The 19090-nt window shown below is 57.3% G+C and overlaps 1 protein-coding gene and 1 long non-coding RNA gene across 2 annotated transcripts; both read left to right on the forward strand.

Moving 5' to 3' along the window:
• Positions 1–6736: 6736 nt before the first annotated feature.
• On the forward strand, positions 6737–9212 carry LOC122366122. Its single transcript, XM_043337975.1, has 4 exons — positions 6737–6790; positions 7138–7729; positions 8286–8431; positions 8739–9212. The coding sequence occupies exons 1-4, from the start codon at positions 6737–6739 to the stop codon at positions 9210–9212; spliced, it is 1266 nt and encodes a 421-aa protein (XP_043193910.1).
• A 4722-nt stretch (positions 9213–13934) lies between these two features.
• Positions 13935–18377, forward strand: LOC122366131. Its single transcript, XR_006253848.1, has 2 exons — positions 13935–13973; positions 18340–18377. It is a non-coding gene; the product is annotated as an uncharacterized LOC122366131 (long non-coding RNA).
• The last annotated feature ends 713 nt before the right edge of the window (positions 18378–19090 follow it).

The raw sequence follows: 19090 nt of genomic DNA on the forward strand, positions 1-19090 counted from the left end.
GGCGAGGGCGCTCTTTCGCTTTTCCATCCAGCAGGCAACAACAATGATTTTTTTGTAAAGGAGTAGGAGTGGAAGTCACAAATTTATTTAAAAGTTGGTAAAGTTGTTTTGGTTTAAAAGTTTGTGCATTTGCCTTGTCAAGGGTATGGAACCTCAATATATTGCTAAGTCATATTTCCAGGATGTTGATAGGTATCATGTATGTTTGGAAAAAGATGTTTTGATAATGTCGAGAAATGTAGCAAGGACTTTCCTATCTTCAAATCAGTTGCTCGCTACAGTTTCATGATTTTAAGGTGTGCATGAAATAATGAGAAAAGGTAAAAACAAAAATATGAATAAAAATTTTGTTAATTCATGATGCATGTTAGAATTTTTTTCGTTGATTAAAGCAAGGCTTGCGACTGAACCATAATGTACATTGACTGATGCGCAGTGTCCCAAAATTTGTAGATGTGGGTGGGAAACGACATCGAAATGCAAATCATTTTCCACTCTCGCCTCCAGTTTTCAAGCCCAATTTTCCACTCCCAATCCCACCGAGAAGGAGCAATTGCGGGAATGGTTGTTTTACATCTGTCACAATTGTAGATAGATTAATGTTTTTGATCATTTTCCCACTCTTTTTGGGCCTTACCTGACCGACAATTTTCACTCTCATCCTTTTTTTTTTGGTCAGCAATTTTCCCTCTGACACCCAAGCAAAAATATGATTTTGGTACACTGCTGAGTGCTCCGAGTACCTACAAAACCAACAGCATGATGAATGGCTGAATTCTGTCCGAGTGGCTGCATTACCTAGTTGCATTTTTTCAATTCACCACACTCCTGTATCATGCAGGCATGGGAGTTATTTCAGAATTAAAATCAATATTGAATATATCTTGTTTATGAGACTCCTCACGGGCCAGACTGGAAAACATCCATACACTACGCCGGACGCCCGTGAGACCATCTTGCGCCGAAATTCGGCGCAAGCGATTTTGCGCCGAAATTTCTGAGTGATTTGCTCCAAAAATTAGGTGGCTATTTGTGCGAAAATTAAGCCCTTTTCATATAAAGCACATGTACACATATACTGATCAAGGCTATATCAACCAGGCAGAGTGTTTCGGGGCTTTGTACACTATCCCATGTTTGAGCGTCCGAATTAGTTTTTATTTCCACGTAAACCCAATACCTCGACGGGAGCCAGCGAGGGCCCGGTAGCGGAGCAGCACGTGCTCCGCGTGCTGCTATGAGACTCCTCACGGGTATGGTTATGGCTGCTGGCAGGCTGTAGCCAGCCTTTGTCAGTAAGGGATTGGCTATGCATGGTTTTGTGCGTACATATGATTTCAGACCAAATTCTGCCCTAGCCCAGTATGTGTGCTTAGAATGTGGAGGGCATGCCAACATGTTCCTCTCAGCGGGGACTATGTCCTTGTGAACCCTTCCATTCAAAAGATTCAGATCAAATTGATAACATAAATCCTTGGCTAGAGTGGTTGCTGGGGTGCTAAGACTTAAAATATGCGCTAATGTCAGGTGTCAGCCAGTAGCGGCGGAACACCTTCAATTAGGGGGGGGGGGACACTGCCGACTTTTGGTCCAAGTCCCATTCTTTCCATGCAACGCCCATAGGGCTAATGTTAAAATGTCAAAACCAAAGGGGGGCACGTCACGGTGCCCCGGTGCCCTCCTCGTTCGGCCGCCCATGGTGTCTGCTCAAGCTACAGAGCTGCCATTCCAGCTGTTCTAAACCCCATAATACAAGTGGTATTTCTCCTGACAGCTGAATCCTCTCCAGTGACAGCTGATCCTCGCCATCTGATCCTCCCCAAAGACAGCTGACACTCCCTGGTGGGGGATGACCTTGCCCGGTGGCTGGTGGCAGCGAACCCTTCCCAGTGATAGCTGACCTTCCCCGGTGGGAGGTCACAGCTAACCCCTCCGACGGATCACCCTCCCGGTTCTGAGCCCCGGCGTCACTGCCTCCCATTGACAGACTTTTCTGGCGGCAGCAGAAAAGTACTCCAGCCTAGCAGACTCCAGCCGAGCCGCACCCAGTGGCGGCCGACGCCGAGCACGGCGGGCGTTGCGGCGCGCGCCGGACGCTTCACCAGCACACGCAACGTCATCGCGTCGCTCGCCACCGAGCAGGTCCAGTTTCGGGCTTGCCGGCTCGTCGCTGATAACAGACTGCCATTCTCGCGGATGGCGGTGCCTAGCTGCGCCAGCGGCCGGTCGGCGCTCCAGACGGGTCGCGCCGCCGGCCAGCCCACCGCCAGGCACTGCACCAGTAGCGGCCGCGCCTGCTCGGCCAGTACCAGTCGCGAGAACGAGGCTATTTTTTCGTGCCGCAATGTTTGTGTTGGGCCGATAGAGCAGCGCTCGGGATGGCGCGCCCTGCCCGGCTTCGTTGACGGCCGCCACCCACACCTCGTAGCTCTGGTGGTGGTCTAGATCCTTCAGCTTCATCTTCAATCGCCCGGCCAGGCCGGGCGGCCGCGCCGCCCAGACCGCCGTAGAGGCCGGCGGCCTCTACAGCTGCCGAGCCACCGGCAGCGACGGGCGCACCGCCACTGGACTCGTCGACGTCAGCGTTATCGAGCCGCCGCGGATCGCGCCGTTTAGCTTACCGGCGTCTCTGGAGGTGGGCGACCGGGCGCAGGTCTCGTGTCTGGTGACCTTCGGCGACCTGCCCATCACCTTCAGCTGGCCGCGCGGCAACCATTCGCTGGCCGTCCACCGCCTGGAGACGGTCGGCGCAGAGTTCTACAGTAGCCTGGTGTTCCAGTGCGTGCGAGCCGACCAGGCTGCGGCCAACGCGGTAACCGGCAGCCGCCACTCGGACTCGGCCGAGCTCCGCGTCAGAGTGCCGCCGCGCTGGCTTCACCAGATGGTGGACAGGGAAGTGGCACTGGGCGGCAGCGTCGTGACTTCAACTGTTCGGCGGCCGATCAGCCACCGTTTATTGTCTCATGGACTGGACTTTCACTTCAGCCGCCGCGCTCCGGGGCCCCGCCAACATGCGGCTCATCCTCCGTCGACAGGCGGCTCATCCTCCGTCGGGCGGCGCCGACGGCTGCCTGTCGCCGCTGACGGTCGCCGAGATCGGCGGCAGAGAAAACGGCTACAGCGCCGACAAAGGCGTGGACGAGCCGCTGCGGCGCGCCGCGCCGCACGGCATTACCGTGCCGGCTCGTTTCCAGCAGCGTCAGAGAGCCGCCTCGGTGGTGTCTGGCGCCGTTCGGTGACCGGCCGCTGCAGCTGAGCTGGTACCGGCGCAGCCATCTGCTGGCGACCCCGACCGAGCTCCGGTGACCCCGGCGGACGGAGACGTCACTGTGCAGGTAACGGCTGCGGACGGCTCCTCCCAGCTGACACTGACGGCGGCGCGACGGACCGACGGCTGCACCTACACGTACGCAACAGTCACGGCGAGGACAGCACCGCGCGGCACGTGATAGTGACGGAGCGGCCGGAGCCGCCCTCCGATCGGCGGCTGGCGTCCGTCACCTTGCGATCCGTGCTGGTGGCCTGGCCGCCCAGGTACGACGGCAACAGCGTCGTGGCGCACTACGTGGTTCAGTGCGTCGCCGAGCCGCCGACCGGGTCTGGCAGCTGGGAGTCAATGAGACAGTGTTGGCCCGGCAGCGGAGTGCGCTGGTGGCCGGCCTCCAGCCCAGCGCCTCGTACCGGCTGCATGTGTTCTTCGTGAATCGGCACGGCAGCAGCGAGCCCAGCGGCGCGCTGAGGGTGCACACCGAGCCGGAGCCGCCCGGGCGGCGGGCCGCCGCTCGGCGCCCGGCTACGACCTGCCGGGCCGCGCACCCTGCGGCTGACGTGGAGCCCACCGCCGCCGCAGTCGCTGACCCACGGACGGATACAGGCCACCTACGTCCGGCTGGTCGACCAGATCACCCTGACCAGGTCCGTCTGCCGACCGGAGCTGGTGCTGCTCCTCAAACACCTGCAGCCCAACACGGCATACTCAGTCCCGATGAGCGCCTGTAACCGAGCCGGCCAGGGTCCTGCCAGCTCGCCCGTCACCGCCACCACAGAGGAGGGAGTGCCGGAGGTGGCGCCGCGTCAGCTGACCTGCCGGGTCGTGTCACCCTCCTCCATCGGTCTCAGCTGCCTGTGGCTGGCCGGCGGCGCGAGGGCCCGTTCCCGGCCGACCTGGACGTAGCCGAGTTGTGCAGTCTGCTGCCGGTCACAGTCTACCAGCTGTTGGTGAGCGCCCACAGCGCGGCCGGCACCACAGAGTCTACCACCCGGCTGGCCATCCACGCCGCAGACGGAGCAATGATATCTCCGCTGCCGCCGCCAGAAAAGTCTGTCAATGGGAGGCAGTGACCCCGGAGCTCAGAACCGGGAGGGTGATCCGTCGGAGAGGTTAGCTGTGACACCTGCTGAAACGGGACACCTGCTGAATCGTCAGCTGACTAGTGACGTCCTTAACTCCAGAGGTGCTGTCCTGGACGTGGAACCTGCCGCCCAGCTGGTCGGCGCTGACGCCGTCCCTCGTCCAGGTGACAGCCGGCGGCGGTGACGAGGTGGCCGCACAGGTGAATGTGACCGCAGTGTCCACCACCGGCTGCACCGTCTGCTGAACCAGCGACAACAGCAGCCGAGCCGGCAACGCTCCGATGCTGACCTGGGTGGTTGCGAGGTCATCGGTCACGTGACACTGGTACATGCCGGCCACGGAGCGGTTGCCGCCGGTCAGCTGCAGAGCCGGCCGGCTGGCGGCGGCGGGCAGACGGCGGCCGTCCTTGAACCAGACGATGTCGCTGGCTGCCAGGGGCGGCGTCACGTGACAGGTCAGCTGAGCGGGCTGTCTGGTGGTCACCAGCAGCTGACCGGGCTGGATGACAGCGCGGCGTGTCACTGTCACCTCCAGTCGCGTGTTCCGCGCCGCGCTGCCCACCTCCGAGCTCGGCGATCTCGGCATACGCCCGCGTCCCCTGACCTGACCCGGCACACCACCAGCTGCTGGCCACTGACCTCGACATGACCAGAGTGGAGCAGCGGCGTCAGCTCAGCGCCGCGCACCTGTTGTTGTTGTTGTTGTTGTTGTTGTGGTTCCATCCAGCCGCGTTACCGCGGTGTAGCCGTGCGGCTCTGGAGGTCCCTCACGGCGGCCGCCAGGGCCGCCACCTCTCCGTCGTCGCGGACGTCTTCCGGGCTCGGGAAAATCGTCCCGTACCTCCGGAGACGCCAGCCCATGAGGGCCGGGCACCGGAAGAAGAGGTGCCGGGGCGTGGCGGCCTCCTCCCGGCACACGGTGCACCGGGGTATGGTCATGCTGCATACCAAACGACGCGCCTTGACCAGGCGAGCAGTTTGGTACCACTTGCAAGTCTTTAGCACCATCATGTCGTGATTTATTGACAGAAAAACGATTTATGACGTCACATGACCTCAGATGACCTTTGCCGGTGCCCCTGTCAATTAGCGGCACCAGGATCATCACCGATGAGATAATCTTCCATAATACTGAAAGAATTGGGTGGTTTTGACTCGTTTACACGAAGCAGGAGGCGTTTCAATATTTTCCCATAGGCTTGCAATGTAAAGGTCACGAGTCTGGCCTGACCTCAGGTCACAGATATGAAAATTCTGAGATATACAAATTGCACATACTGGTACTCAAACTAAAACCTGAAGAGAAGAAATTGATCGGTCAAAAACTCTAGCTCTGGCGTGATTGCAAACTTTTCTGAGGTGGGGTCACCAAACCGCTTCTGGTGACCTGACCTGACCTGACCCGGCAACTTTTTTTGTCAAAATGTGCGCAATGAATGTTTTAAAAAGTCACCGAGTATGAGCGTTTGGCAATGGCACAAGAAAAACCTGAATGGGGGGCCTTAAAGCCCCCCCCCCCCCCCGCCAGGAATAGGGTTAAAGAAAATAATGTATTTTACTTGACGAGAACGGTGTAAAAAAAAATCCTCCAATAATAGTAACCAGTAATTACTTCTATGATATACGTATGAAGGTACCTATTTTGCAACTGTGTCAAAGCACAAAAGAACAGCATTCTGACAGCTCACTGTGTTATGTTGAAATGGCAAGTTTGGTCAAACTTGGTCAGTGCTGAACTTTGATTTTAATTGCTAATTGTTTTGTCATTTCAGAGTGTTAATGGAAACAGACGACACTGAGCTGGGGCCGGATGCAGGAGGCGACGGACGCTGTGGTGCGCTGGGCAAAATAGTCCAAGATGCTGGTAGCGGGTGAAATACGCAGCCTGCTCGTCGTCTCCTAGAGCGCCGCGGACGCCGTGGACTGCGCCATCAAAGTCGACGAAAAGTCGGCTCCAGCAGCCGACCGTCTCAAACTACTCGGAGCCACCCCCTCAACCTGCTCCTTCACTTCGGGGCCCATTGCCGCAGTCTCCGCTCCCGAGTGCGCCCGGGATCCAGCAGCTTCGCAAGCGGACAGCGCGGGGCTGGGGACTAGAGGAACGACAGCTCTGCGCTGTAGCGTCTGGATACGTCCGTGGAGTGCTGGTGCACGCGGCCGCCACCTGGCTCCTGGTGACGGCACAATCCCACGTGGAACTCCTCCAGAGGGAGATGCGGGCGGTGACCCGTATATCACCGGCTGCCCCTTGTTTACCCCAGCCCACGCAGTGATGGCGGAGGTCGGACTGATGCCGGTGCCCGCTGGCCGCCCGGCGAGACGTGCTGGTAGCGAAGCTCTTCGCCAAGGCGCACGCGCTCCCCGAGGGCAAGCCCTCAGGACTATGGCGGAAGATGGGCCGCCCAGCCGACTGAAGTCGATGACGGGCTGGCGTGGGGTGGGGCACGAAACCTGGCGAGCGGCTGGGATAATCTCTGATTCATGCTCGTGTCGCCAGTCGCGAGTGACATCTGTGTGCGGCGCGCGCGTCCAAGATGGCGGGCGGCGATGAGGCGCAGTCGGCCGCCGCCGCCGAGAAGCCGTCTGAGATGGAGCTACTTCGGGGCACGTGAGGAGCGGATGGCCGCGCTGTTGGAGCGGGTGCTTCCCGGCCCGACGGCCGTGCAGGACGCCACGGCACCCGCCCAGGCAGCCGCGGGGCCCGATTCCGGCGCCCGGCCGCGTGCACGCATGCCCGCCGCCGGCACGCCCACGCCCCGGCTGGCGGCTACCGCTACCCTCAAGGAGTTTGAGGCCTGGAAAGAGAAGTTCTCCGGCTACTGCCTCCTCACCGGCGTCCACGATCTCACCGAGGCTGAGCAGCGGGCCGCCCTGCTCGCTGTTCTCGACGACGACCGGGCCCGCGTGGTCCGGTTTGGCCTGCCCATCCCGGCCGAGGCGTCCATGGCCGATGTAATCACCGCCATGCACACCCACCTTCGGCGGCAGCGGAACGTGGTGATCGACCGCTGCGAGTTTAACATGCGGATGCTGGAGCCAGGCGAGTCAGTGGACGATTTTATCTGCGCCCTGAAGGAGATAGCGTCCTGCTGTGATTTTTGCCCGAACTGCACCGATGATAGGTTCCGAGACCATCTGGTGGTGGGCACCAGTGTTGACGAGGCCAGACGCCGCATGCTGGAACTGCCCGATCTGACCTTCCAGATGGCCGCCGACCTGTGCCGGGCGTCCGAGAGCGCCCGTCTCAACAGCTCGGCGATCCGTGGCCCGGGCGAGCCGTCTCTGCGCCGGCTCTCCGAGTACCGGCGACAGCGCGGTCGGCCGAGCGGCGCGGACTCGCGCTCGGCCGACCAGACCCGGCGGTGTGACCGCTGCGGTGCCGCGCAGCACACGGACGGTCGTGCCTGCCCCGCCCTGGGTCGCACCTGCCACCGATGGCCACGAACGGGACCACTTTTCCTCGGTCTGCCGGCATGCCGCGGGCACTGAAGAGCGGCGCCGGCAGACGCCTAGTTCCAAGCGCAGCCACCAGGGACAGGACTGGCGCTTCCGTAGCGCGAGCAGCAGCCGCCAGGGGAGGGGCCGGCGCCACCGTAGCGCAATCAGCCGCCGCCGTGTCAGCACGGCTGCCGACGCGTCGCACCGGCAGGTTTCGGTGCTGGCAGCGAATGCAACCACGAGAGACACGGGGAACCGGCAGCAGCCAGCGCCGCCGGCAGCCCGGACGCCGGGCGCGCGCCTCAACAGTGTGACGGCCCACCGGTCGCCGCAGGTCCGGCTACAGCTGCACCTGCCAAACGGAGTCAGGCGGACGACCGTATGGACGCCCGACACAGGCGCCGAGATATCAGCCCTCTCACTGCAACAAGCCGAGTCCATGGGAGTGAGCAGAGCGGACCTCACGCCCTCCACGGCTGTGCTGTGGGCCGCAGACAGCCGCCGGCTGGACTGTGTGGGCACGTACGCCCTCACCCTGCAGCTCGGTGACGTCATACAGACCGTGCAGGTGTCCGTTCTGCGAGCACTGCACTCACCACTGCTGTCGTGGCACGATTGTATCGGCCTGGGAATTCTACCGGCGAGCTTTCCCCGGCAGATTTGCCAGCGCGGCTCGGCAGCCGAGACTGGGACGGACGGTGGGGCACCGGAGCCGCCGCCGCCCGGCGAGCCGCCTGAGGCCCCCGCCGCCGGCAGACAGCCCGCACTACGGCGCTGCAGCGGCACGACGGCGGCACCTGAGGAGACCCGGGACATAAGCCGCGTCTCTGCCGCCGACCGGCCGGCCGCCAGCTCGGCCGGCGCCGACCCGACCGGGCGGGCGCCGCCGCCCGGCCCTACGCGCGCGCCGCCGCCCGGCCGCCGGTGGCACCCCCTCCGCACGGCAGCGGCGGGCAGATTTCGACAAATTGAAAGCCGAGTTCCCGAGGGTCTTCGATACGGAGTCGACCCTGCGGAAGATGACGGGGGAGCCGATGAAGATCGAGCTGACGGACGACGCCGTCCCTCACGCTGTGACCACCGCCCGGAATATCCCGTTCTGTTGGCGAGAGGACGTGCGACTGCAACTCGACGAGCTGATGGAAAAGGACATCATCGAGCCGGTGGAGCACCCCACAGACTGGTGTCATCCGATCGTTCCTGTGGCCAAGGGGTCGTCAGACGGCACAGTGTCCGGCTGTCGGCTGACCGTGGACTTCACGAAACTGAACCGGTTCGTGAAGCGACCGACGTACCCGGTCCGCTCGCCTCAAGACGCACTCGCCTTCGTCTCACCCGGCGCTGCGTACTTCACCAAGCTGGACAGCAAGGCGGGGTACCACCAGGTCCCCATCCGGCCAGAAGACAGAGACGAGACCTGACGTGTTTTATCACGCCGTGGGGCCGCTACCGGTACCTGAGGGCTCCAATGGGAATCGTCAGCTCTGGCGACGTGTACAACCAGCGCGGTGACGCCGCGCTCGGCGACATCCCGCGCACGTGTAAGGTCGTGGACGACGTCCTGGCCTATGACGCTGACTACGCCGCCCACCTGCAGCACGTGCGGCAGATTCTGCTAAGGTGTGACCAGCACGGTATCACACTCAACCCGGACAAATGTCAGTTCGCGGAAGACGAGGTCGAATTCTGCGGCTTTCGCATCAATTCGGCTGGCTATACCGCCGACGGCAAGAAAGTCCGTGCCATCCAGGCCTTCCCCAGGCCGGGCAACATCACCGACCTACGGTCGTTCCTCGGCCTGGTGACCCAGCTCGGCGCCTTCTCCCCAGAGGTCGCCACCGCCGCCTAGCCGCTGAGACAGCTGCTGCGGCCGCGGAACGCGTGGCTGTGGACGCCAGCGCACGAGCAGGCGTTCAGCGCGGTGAAGATGGCACTCACGTCGCCTCCCGTGCTCGACTTCTTCGACCCTCGCCGCCGCACAGTCCTTGAGACTGACGCCGCTCGCTCCGGCGGCCTGGGCTACTGCCTGCTGCAGCAAGACGCCGCAGGCCGGTAGCGACTGATCCAGTGCGGCTCACGCTTCCTATCGGACGCCGAGTCGCGGTACGCCGTGATCGAGTTGGAGCTGCTGGCCCTGGCCTGGGCCTGCAAGAAATGCAGCATCTATCTCGGCGGGATGCAGCGGTTTGAAGTCCTGACCGATCACCGGCCGCTCATCCCGATCCTCAACAGTAAGAGCCTTGTGGAGATCGAAAATCCGCGGCTCCAGCGGCTACGAGAACGGCTGGCGCCGTTCAACCTGCTCGCCATCTGGCGGCAAGGCAAGCTGCACGCCATCCCGGACGCGCTGTCGCGCGCGCCGGTGGATGACCCGGCGCCTGAGGACGAGGAAGCCGAGAGGGACGCCAGCCATCAGCTCGCCAGCGTGCTCTCACGGCTGGCCACCGACGGGGCGGACGACGGTCCCAGCCCGTTCAAAGACGCGGCGCTGACAGAGGTGCGCGCCGCCGCCGCCGCCGATCCGGAGCTCATCGCACTCACTGACCTGATCCTGAACGGGTTTCCAGAGCACCGGTCACAGCTGGACCCGCGCCTCCGACCGTACTGGGGAGTTCGGGACCGGCTGGCCGTGGACGACGGCCTGGTGGTGTGCGGCCAGCGGCTCGTGATACCGCCCAGTCTGCGGCGCGCCACGCTCGAGCGCCTGCACGCCAGTCACCAGGGCGTCGAGCGCACCAAACGCCGCGCGCGGCAGGTAGTCTACTGGCCGTTCCTGGACAGTGACATTGCGAACCATGTCGGAGCGTGCCCGGCCTGCCAGCAGTACCTGCCCAGTCAGCAGAAGGAGCCGCTGATGCCGGAAAAGACACCATCACGAGTGTTTGAGGCTGTCTCCGCTGACTACTTCGCCTGGGCCGGCCGCACGTTCCTGGTATACGCGGACCGGCTGTCCGGGTGGCCGTTTGTGTCGCACGTGGCCGGCGAGGCGACTGCCAGAGACCTGGTCTGCAGCCTGCGCCAGATATTCGCGGCCACCGGCGTGCCCACCACCCTCCGGACAGACGGTGGACACCAGTTCACCGCCCGGCTCACCCGAGAGTTTCTGCGCCGCTGGGGAGTGGAGCACCAGATCTCTACACCGCACTACCCTCAGTCTAATGGGCACGCCGATCGGCGGTCAAGGCCGCCAAACGGCTCATCCAGAAGGCGACCAGCAGCGGCGAGCTCGACACGGACGCCTACGCGCAGGGGCTGCTGGAGCTGCGCAACACGCCGCGCGCCGACGGCCGTTCTCCGGCTCAGGTCCTGTTCGGCCACCCGCTGAGATCGGCGGTGCCGGCGCACCACCGGGCCTTCGCCGACTGCTGGCAGCGGGCGGCGGACGACTGTGACGCCAGGGCCGCCGCGCAGCAACAGGAAACAGCCGAGCGGTACGACACGACAGCCCGCCAGCACAGCGCGCTCACCATGGGTCAGCGTGTGCTCATCCAAGACCCGCGGTCGGGGCTGTGGGACCGCGTCGGCGTCATCACGGCGGTCGGACAGCGGCGCGACTACCTGGTCCGGCTGCCCAGTGGCCGAGTCTACTGGCGGAACCAGCGCTATCTGCGACCCCAGAGATCTCTCATCTCGGAGGGCGCCGCCACACCTGCACCCGGGCGCCGGCAGCAGCTCGCTCCGAGCTCGGCACCCGACGGCACGGAGGAGACCGCCGCCGCTGCGCCGGCGGGCGGACAGCCGGCACCACCGGTGCTGCGGAACAGCGCCGACGACCCCAGCTCAGTGCGCCGTGGGACGCGCCGCCGTCGCCGTCCGGCCCGACTGACCGTGCGCTGGGCGGACCAGACGTACGACTGAGTTCGTGCGTCCACACCGTGTGTGGTGTACATTTTTGTTTATGTGTTAGACGCAATGCGTATCTTGTACCGACGCATGCGTCTTGAGGGGGGGGGGGTGTTGTGATGGGGCACGTTTTCCTTTCCCTTCAATTGGTCTCACCCCCCGGTCATATGGAAGCACATAAAAAATAAACAGTTCCATGGTCGCCGCCATCGTGTTTCGGTCGTCCTGTGTCGCTCCAAGGATATCGACGTGTTAATCGCCACTACCGACCATAACAGAACTGACGCATCGGCGGAAGCGGGAGTCCGCAGCGGAGAAGCCTTCGTGGAGTGTACACGGGTGTGGGAAATGAATGCTAAGTGTATCCAAATTGAAGGCACTGCTCTCGAATGATATAAATACTGAACAGCTTTGGATTGTTTATATTCCAAATGTTTACTTTCAGGACGAGTACTCCTTGTCATTCGGTCGTCAACTCCTCTCTCCGACCCCGGCTTAGCGCAGGCACGTATAACCTAGAATTTGGCCGAGGGGGGGGGGAGCGGAGGAATCCCGTAGAGAGAGCCTCCTACCTACAGAGGGCCCTCTACCCGAGGAGTCAGAGGGGTCCAGGGTCCTAGTGGTCAGACGCAGACACTAGCGGTTATTCACAGGAGGCCCCACGCAGTAAATTGAAGGGCCCTAGGTGGCAGGCGAGTCGGAGAGCCTTGATTGTCCTGAGTCCTGACGTGATTTTTTGGGGGATTCCCATGAATTTCGTTCGTCTCCGACGTGATTTTGGCCAACGTTGGCCTTCTGCCAGCATGGGCCCTGAAAACCCCTAGGGGGGAGGCGCACCCCGTCCGTCCCCCCTTGGGTACGTCCCCGGTCGGTCCAGCGACTCCACACGCGCCTACCGACACACAAGAAACTCTTGCCATTATGTTTGCTTCTGACGCAATCACGACAGAATTACGCTCTAATGATATGCATGCTGCCAATTGCCATTGCTTTGGAGTCGGTGTTTTGAATTTCTGCGTTTTTTTTTGATCGGCTCCACTCTCCAGACAGCTGGCTCAGCCTAATCGACCAGAGCAATGCGACACCTATACCAACTTGATACCAACCTACTTGGCGGGGTGGTGAATTCATGAAGTGCGAATGCGAAACATGGCAATAGATGGCGGAACAAACAGCATGGGGAACGCTGGGACACGCATTGAGGAATGAAATCCGTCACTTCCCAGATTTCGAACGCATCCTTAGAGTGCATTACTTTTATGTGCTTGCGTTCGGTCTTGGGATTTCTCAGCAGATGTCGCCAACAGTAGAGAGATTGATCTAGAATGTCTCGTTATCGGAAAAGTATGGTAGCCATACACCAAATGGTTTTTGCGTATAGCTACCATATTACTTCCAATATGACTGTTGACATCACTGCCGATATGACGGAGCAGTGCATTGGGAATATGCCAAGGGCAGTAACATGCCGTCAGTCACGTCAGTCATCGGCCTTGGCTATCTGTAAGAATCTTGGCAGGAATCTTGGCCTTTTCTTGGACCCATAGCCTCGGCCTTCGACCAATCATATCGCCGAATTCGCAAGCGGTGAGAGACAAATACGGCGTGCCAAAGACATATTGGGTGTCTCAAAATCACTGAGAACTCTGTAGCTCAAAACTTAAGCCCTGCACTCTTTTAGATCTACCCCGTTGAGTGGCATTCTTGTGAAAATTATGTAAAGATATTTATCAGAATAAGGTAGAAGTGTAGGGGGTGGCAGGTGAGGTGCAGAAGAAGAAGAAGAAGAAGAAGTTGTACCTATCCAGTAATTTTATCTTGATTTGTGGACTAGACGAAGACTAGGGGCCTGTTCCAGCGCCTCCAGAAACCTCCAGAAACCTCCAGAAAGCTCTAGAATCCTCCAGAGAGCGTTCCAGCGCCTCCAGAAAGCTCCAGAAAGCTCTCCCCAAAGCTCCAGAAACCTCCAGTAGCCTCCAGAGAGTTGGGAGGTCCAAATTTCTCTGGAGGCTCTGGTCTACAATTATGGCACACATGTGACAATCACGAATGTAAACAAAGAACTTTTGACTGAGAGTTTTACAACTTGAATGTAAAGAAAATTACATTGCTATAATTTTGTTAATCTTTTTTAATAAAATTGAAAACAAATTTTGCGTATCAAGAGAGAACAATTGTCATTCTTTTGGTATCTATGACGCCAACCTCCAGAAATCTCCAGATTGCGTTCCAGCGCCTCCAGTAAAACCTCTGGTAGAGCCTCCAGTCAAGAATTTCTACTGGAGGCGCTGGAACAGGCCCTAGATTTTGATGAAGAAATCGACAAACTTGAACTGCAGGTAAGGTGTTGGTTTGTCATGCCGGTTGTCTTGAAACCCTTTCCTTTTAATCTTTCAATTAAAATCATCAACTCCTATCCAAACCACCAAAGAGCCGACATCTCACTCAGTCCAAATTTTCGTTCAGAGGCCAGTTTTACTTTACCCGATTTACCAACAAAAATAGCTGCCTGGAATTTTTCTCCTCATATATCCATTCCACGTAGGTACAACATACAGAGGGTAAACGCGATAGGCATGTAAGCAGTGAGGGCTTCACCATTTACCTACACTCCATATGTGAATTAGCCTTTAGGCAAAATAATCTGGCAGGTGGCTATTTTCTGTTTGTAAAACTGGCCTCAGACGGAGTGCTATCATTTGATTTACCATCACACGATCAGGCAGCAACAAAGTTTGTGGTTTTAGAATCTTGAAAAACTTTCTTGGGAGTGGCACTTGGTAGACATCCGTTTGAGATTCTGCTAGAGCAATAGCATCGCGCTCAAGCCAGCCAAATTTTAGACTGCCAACACAAGAAAAAAATGTTTGGTTAATCAGATTTCAGGCTTCAAAATATTAGGTAAAGCATCAATAGGCATTTGATTCAATTCTGGTGGTAAAAATCATGACCATATGTTGGCATGACATCAATTTTTAATTTTTTTGTGGTACAACTTGTATATTGAGGCTTGAAGATGCTCAAATAGATGATATTTTTGATGCGTGTGTTGATGAAGACTGAAGTCCAATGAAAATAAAAAGCAGAAATTATCCTGACCTTACCTTCCCTACTAACCTTCAACCTCCAACCTATCAGCCTACAAACCACCGTTCAGACTTTATCTGCACGCAGGTTTAACATTTTATGATAAAGTAAAAAATGCTCAGCTTGTAATCCAATGTCTTTCAAAACCAATTGGCCTTTTTGGCCTTGCGAATGGTAAACGGAGAGAGAGAGATAGAGTTGCCTAACTCTATCATGTAAAAACTGTTTTTAGAAAATAGCACTGTGTTTTATCCTGGCTTCATGACTCTCTAACGCTCCTTGAAACCGCTTGTTTTCTGACAATTGGTGATACAGAGAGGGTCTGCATTAATGTCCAAGTATGGTCATTTAGGATCAATTTTTGGTGCCCTCGTTTTATATTATTCCATCAGCCTTAGTTTGCCCAACTGACATGCGCTGAATTTGTCGCATGTGACGTTACACCTGACGTGCGCCGAAATTTTAGGTGGAACCCTGGTACTACGCCAAACATAAGTTATAGCATGATCACTGCTCAGTTGCGCAGGCAGTGGCGGCGGAAGCAGGGGGGCAAGGGGGGCAGCTGCACCCTGAAGCTTTGGAAAGGGGCGCCTCGAAAATCTGTAGAGGAGGCAGGAAGTTAAGAGGTGCGGCAGCCATAAAGCTGAGCAGTGCGACACCGCAACTGATAAAGGCACTTGTGACACGAAGAGGGTGGCAATGACGTGGAAAAAGTATCTTTTGATATGCTGAAGAGTGGAGGGCATCCTTATCTGAAACAAAGGCAGATGCTGCCGACCCTGTCGAATATAATCTTGCCAGGCGATAAAGGCTAGGAGGGCGCAGCCACTCGAGAAGCGCGCCACGCGGAAGAGGGGCGCCTGCATGCGAAAGAGGGGCGCCTGTGTGTGGGACGAAAAAGAAACATTTATGGAGACGTCAGTGGTCAGTGGGCACTTAAGTCAGTGGGCACTGATTCGCCATGCAGCGACAGCAGGGTGGTCAGAACAAATTATGTATCAAAATATTTCATTCATTTTATTTCACATGCAAAGACTAAACCAAAATACCAACATTTTTTTGCTATTTTCTACGAGGCAGCCAATAACAAAAAAAATGCTTAGTATTTTGCATTTTGACGCTTCCAGTCAGCAAAGAATAGTTCTTGTGAAATACGGCCCGAATCGTGTGCCTCGGTTACATGAGCGATCCGTTCCAAATACGCACTACGCTAATTCGCATCAGCTCCCCAAGAACGCATTCAGTGCACCGACTACATGAGCAAATTCGTATCAGTGACGTCAAACGGATCTAGTTTGGCTCTCGGCCCGATGCGCATTACAAACGGAATAGCATACAAATGTGGCGCACTTCCGTAGCAATAGAGGTGACTGAATTAAAAACAGCCTCCGAACGCCAACACGAACATATGAGGGCTTATAGCGTTGCAGGCTCCATGCGACAAAAAGGGGCGCCTGATGGCCGATATGCGAGAGGAAATTAGTTTGTGTAACATTTATCGGGGGCGGTTTGCCGTTTACAACATATGAATGTTAAGGGAGGTCCGAGATTGGGGCCTGTAAAATTGCACTGTCCGTATGGGCGGTTACACCCCTAGTGCTAGGGCGTATTAACCCTATTAGTGGCAGGGGGGTTGTTTTTATCCACCCCTCAGGTTTTTCGGGAATATCTCCGAAACCGCTGAAGCTACGATGCTGAAATTTTCTGACTTTTCCTAAAACTAAATTGGGCACATTCCCTGAAAATTTCAAGTTCATAACTTTACCAGGGGCGGCTCCAGAGCACTGGGAATTGGGGGGTCCTATTCGTGAAGCGAGTCATTTGGGCGAAGATCACGATGCTGCACCAGTTTTACGAACAGTGAATGAAAGGTATCATGTGATAACATATACAAAGTTATTGTGCATCCTCTTTTGACACGTTTTTGCTATAATAGGCGGATCCAGGCGTCCAAAAAGGGGGGTTATTTTTTACCTCCCAACATAGGTGCCCTGACACCGCCTATGCATGACCAATACAATTTTAGTCGTTCTCTCATAAGACAATTGTAACATAACAAGACCATTGCCACCCTTTTTAGAAACAGTACCAACAAAAACCTTATTTACTATACTTTTTGTGTACCCCCAATCTCAATTATCTGTATCCGCCTATGATTTTTGAAAATGCATATTTTTAGGATCCATGTGAATTCCTGGTTCATTCTCTATCGATCGGTAAAAGTTGCGTTAAGATTGGTTCAGAAACCTGGCCGTGATAAACAGTCTAAAATGTATCTGCAATTTGCCCGTTTTTACCCCCCTCTTGACATTTTTTAATTTTATTTTTTTAGAAATGTAGATCTCGTTGAGCCAAATCGAATGCCGTTTGAATTTTGAAAATCGGCCGGTTAGATCTCGAGATATCAAGGGGGGGGTCGTAAACAGCCCCCCCCCCCTGCCACTAATATGGGGTAGCCAGGAGCCTGCCACTAATAGGGTTAAACGACTCTTCACTGTTTGTGTTACTACCAGTAAAACGCCTTTTGGGCGAAAAACGAGCGAGCGAGATAGTGAGCCCTGCACGTGCGGAAGGGCGAAAAGGTACTTCCAACGGGCTTGTGCAAAGCACCCTTCTAACCGGTCGCTAGCGGTGTGCTAAATTTGAACGCAATCGGCCCAGCCGTTCCTGAGATCTGGAAGCGGCATTCTGCACGTGCGCACGTGCAAACTGGTTCCAAACTGACTTGTGCACGGCACCCTACTAACTAGTCCCCAACCGTGTACCAAATTCGAGCGCAATCGGCCCAGCCGTTCTCGAGATCTGGGAGCGCCCCCTGCACGTGCGCACGTGCAGTAGCACCCTAACCGCAACACATGGGAATGTATTGCCTGGTGGGTGCCTACCTGTATGCCAAGTTTCAGCGAAATCGCCCCAGTAATTACCGAGTTATTGAAATGGGAACAAATTTGGCACCTCTTCTTTTTGTATTTTGCACGTGCAGTGGGGGTCACTCACGTAGATCAAGAGTATCCGACCTTTGGTAGAAGGGATGCAGCTACCCTACAAAAATTACCGCAAGACAATCGCCCAAGCGGCTGCTGAGATATGGATGGGCCTCTCAAAATCACTACTTTTGCAAAACAGCTTGAACACCCTTGACTTTTCACGTGGCACGTGCCACGACGGTCGCTGAGATGTATCAAAAGTAGTCAATTACGGGGTAGAAGGGATGGGGCTACCCAGCAAAAAAGACCGCAGGCCAATCGGTCCAGCGGTTGCGGAGATAAAAGCCTCTCAAAAGCGTTACAGGCCGGGCCGGGCCGGGCCGCTCATACTGAGATTTTTCCCTTATATTGAAAAGACTTCGCTTTGCTCGCTGCGCTCGCTCGCTCGTAACAACCGTGTATATGGTAAGGGGCGCCAAGCGGGAAGGGGCGCTTCAATATCGTTTGCACCCCTATCCTAGAATACCTTCCGCCGCCACTGTGCGCAGGTTCACCAGAACAGCTTCATGGGCGCAAAATGACCACCGCAGCGCCCGTAAACCCTAATAGACAAACAAGCAAACATCAGTTGCGCAGTTAATGCCAATTTTTACAGTTTTGATTGTCTATTGATATTGTTTGGTCTTTTCAGGACTCGTGGCGCTGCTCGCCTCCTCGCCAATGCGAATGCGTTCTCTGAGGACAACCCGCCCAAGGCTACCATGACGAAGCCACGCCACCGCGCCGGCTATAGACTCACGGCCTGAAACGAGTTTGGGCGCGACGGCTGGCGAGCCAAGGCGGCGGAAAGTCGTCTGGCGGAGCTCCCGTCTGAGGCGAGCTTGATCTGGTCAGACAGCTCCGCCACCGATGGTGTGCTAGATGGAGGAGGAGGGGCCACCCCCCCCCCCCCCGAACCGCGACATCCGAGAGGTGCGTGTCGCGGCAGGCGCCCTCTGCTCTAGCACGCGCGGCGAGCTATTCGCCCTAAGAGCGGTGTTGGAGGAGCTGGCCGGACGGATGGTACCGGTCGATATGGGTCGACCGCCGTCTATCCCAACGGTAGCGCCGATTGACGTGGGCACTATCTGCAAGGCAGGCGCGCGCGCGACGCTGCGCGCGCCTGGCAGCGGAGCTGGCCGGACGGATGGTACCGGTCGATATGGGTCGACCGCTGTCCTGGCTCCGTCCTGGAGGCCGACCGTGCAGTCGTTATCGACATCCGCCAGTACCTGCTCTGCATCGGCCGCCTCCCGAGGCCGGATGCCCACAATTCAACGACGTGGAGTGCCCTGCTGCCCGATGCCGCGTCTGCCGCGAAGAGGCTGGCACTCCACGGTATGTGCTGCTGCGATGCGTGGCGCTGGCGGCGTTGCGACAAAGAGCCTCGGCAGCTGAACTGC

The sequence above is a fragment of the Amphibalanus amphitrite genome, unplaced genomic scaffold (genome assembly GCF_019059575.1).
Source record: "Amphibalanus amphitrite isolate SeventyFive unplaced genomic scaffold, NRLGWU_Aamphi_draft 000786F_arrow, whole genome shotgun sequence".
NCBI lineage: Eukaryota > Metazoa > Arthropoda > Thecostraca > Balanomorpha > Balanidae > Amphibalanus > Amphibalanus amphitrite.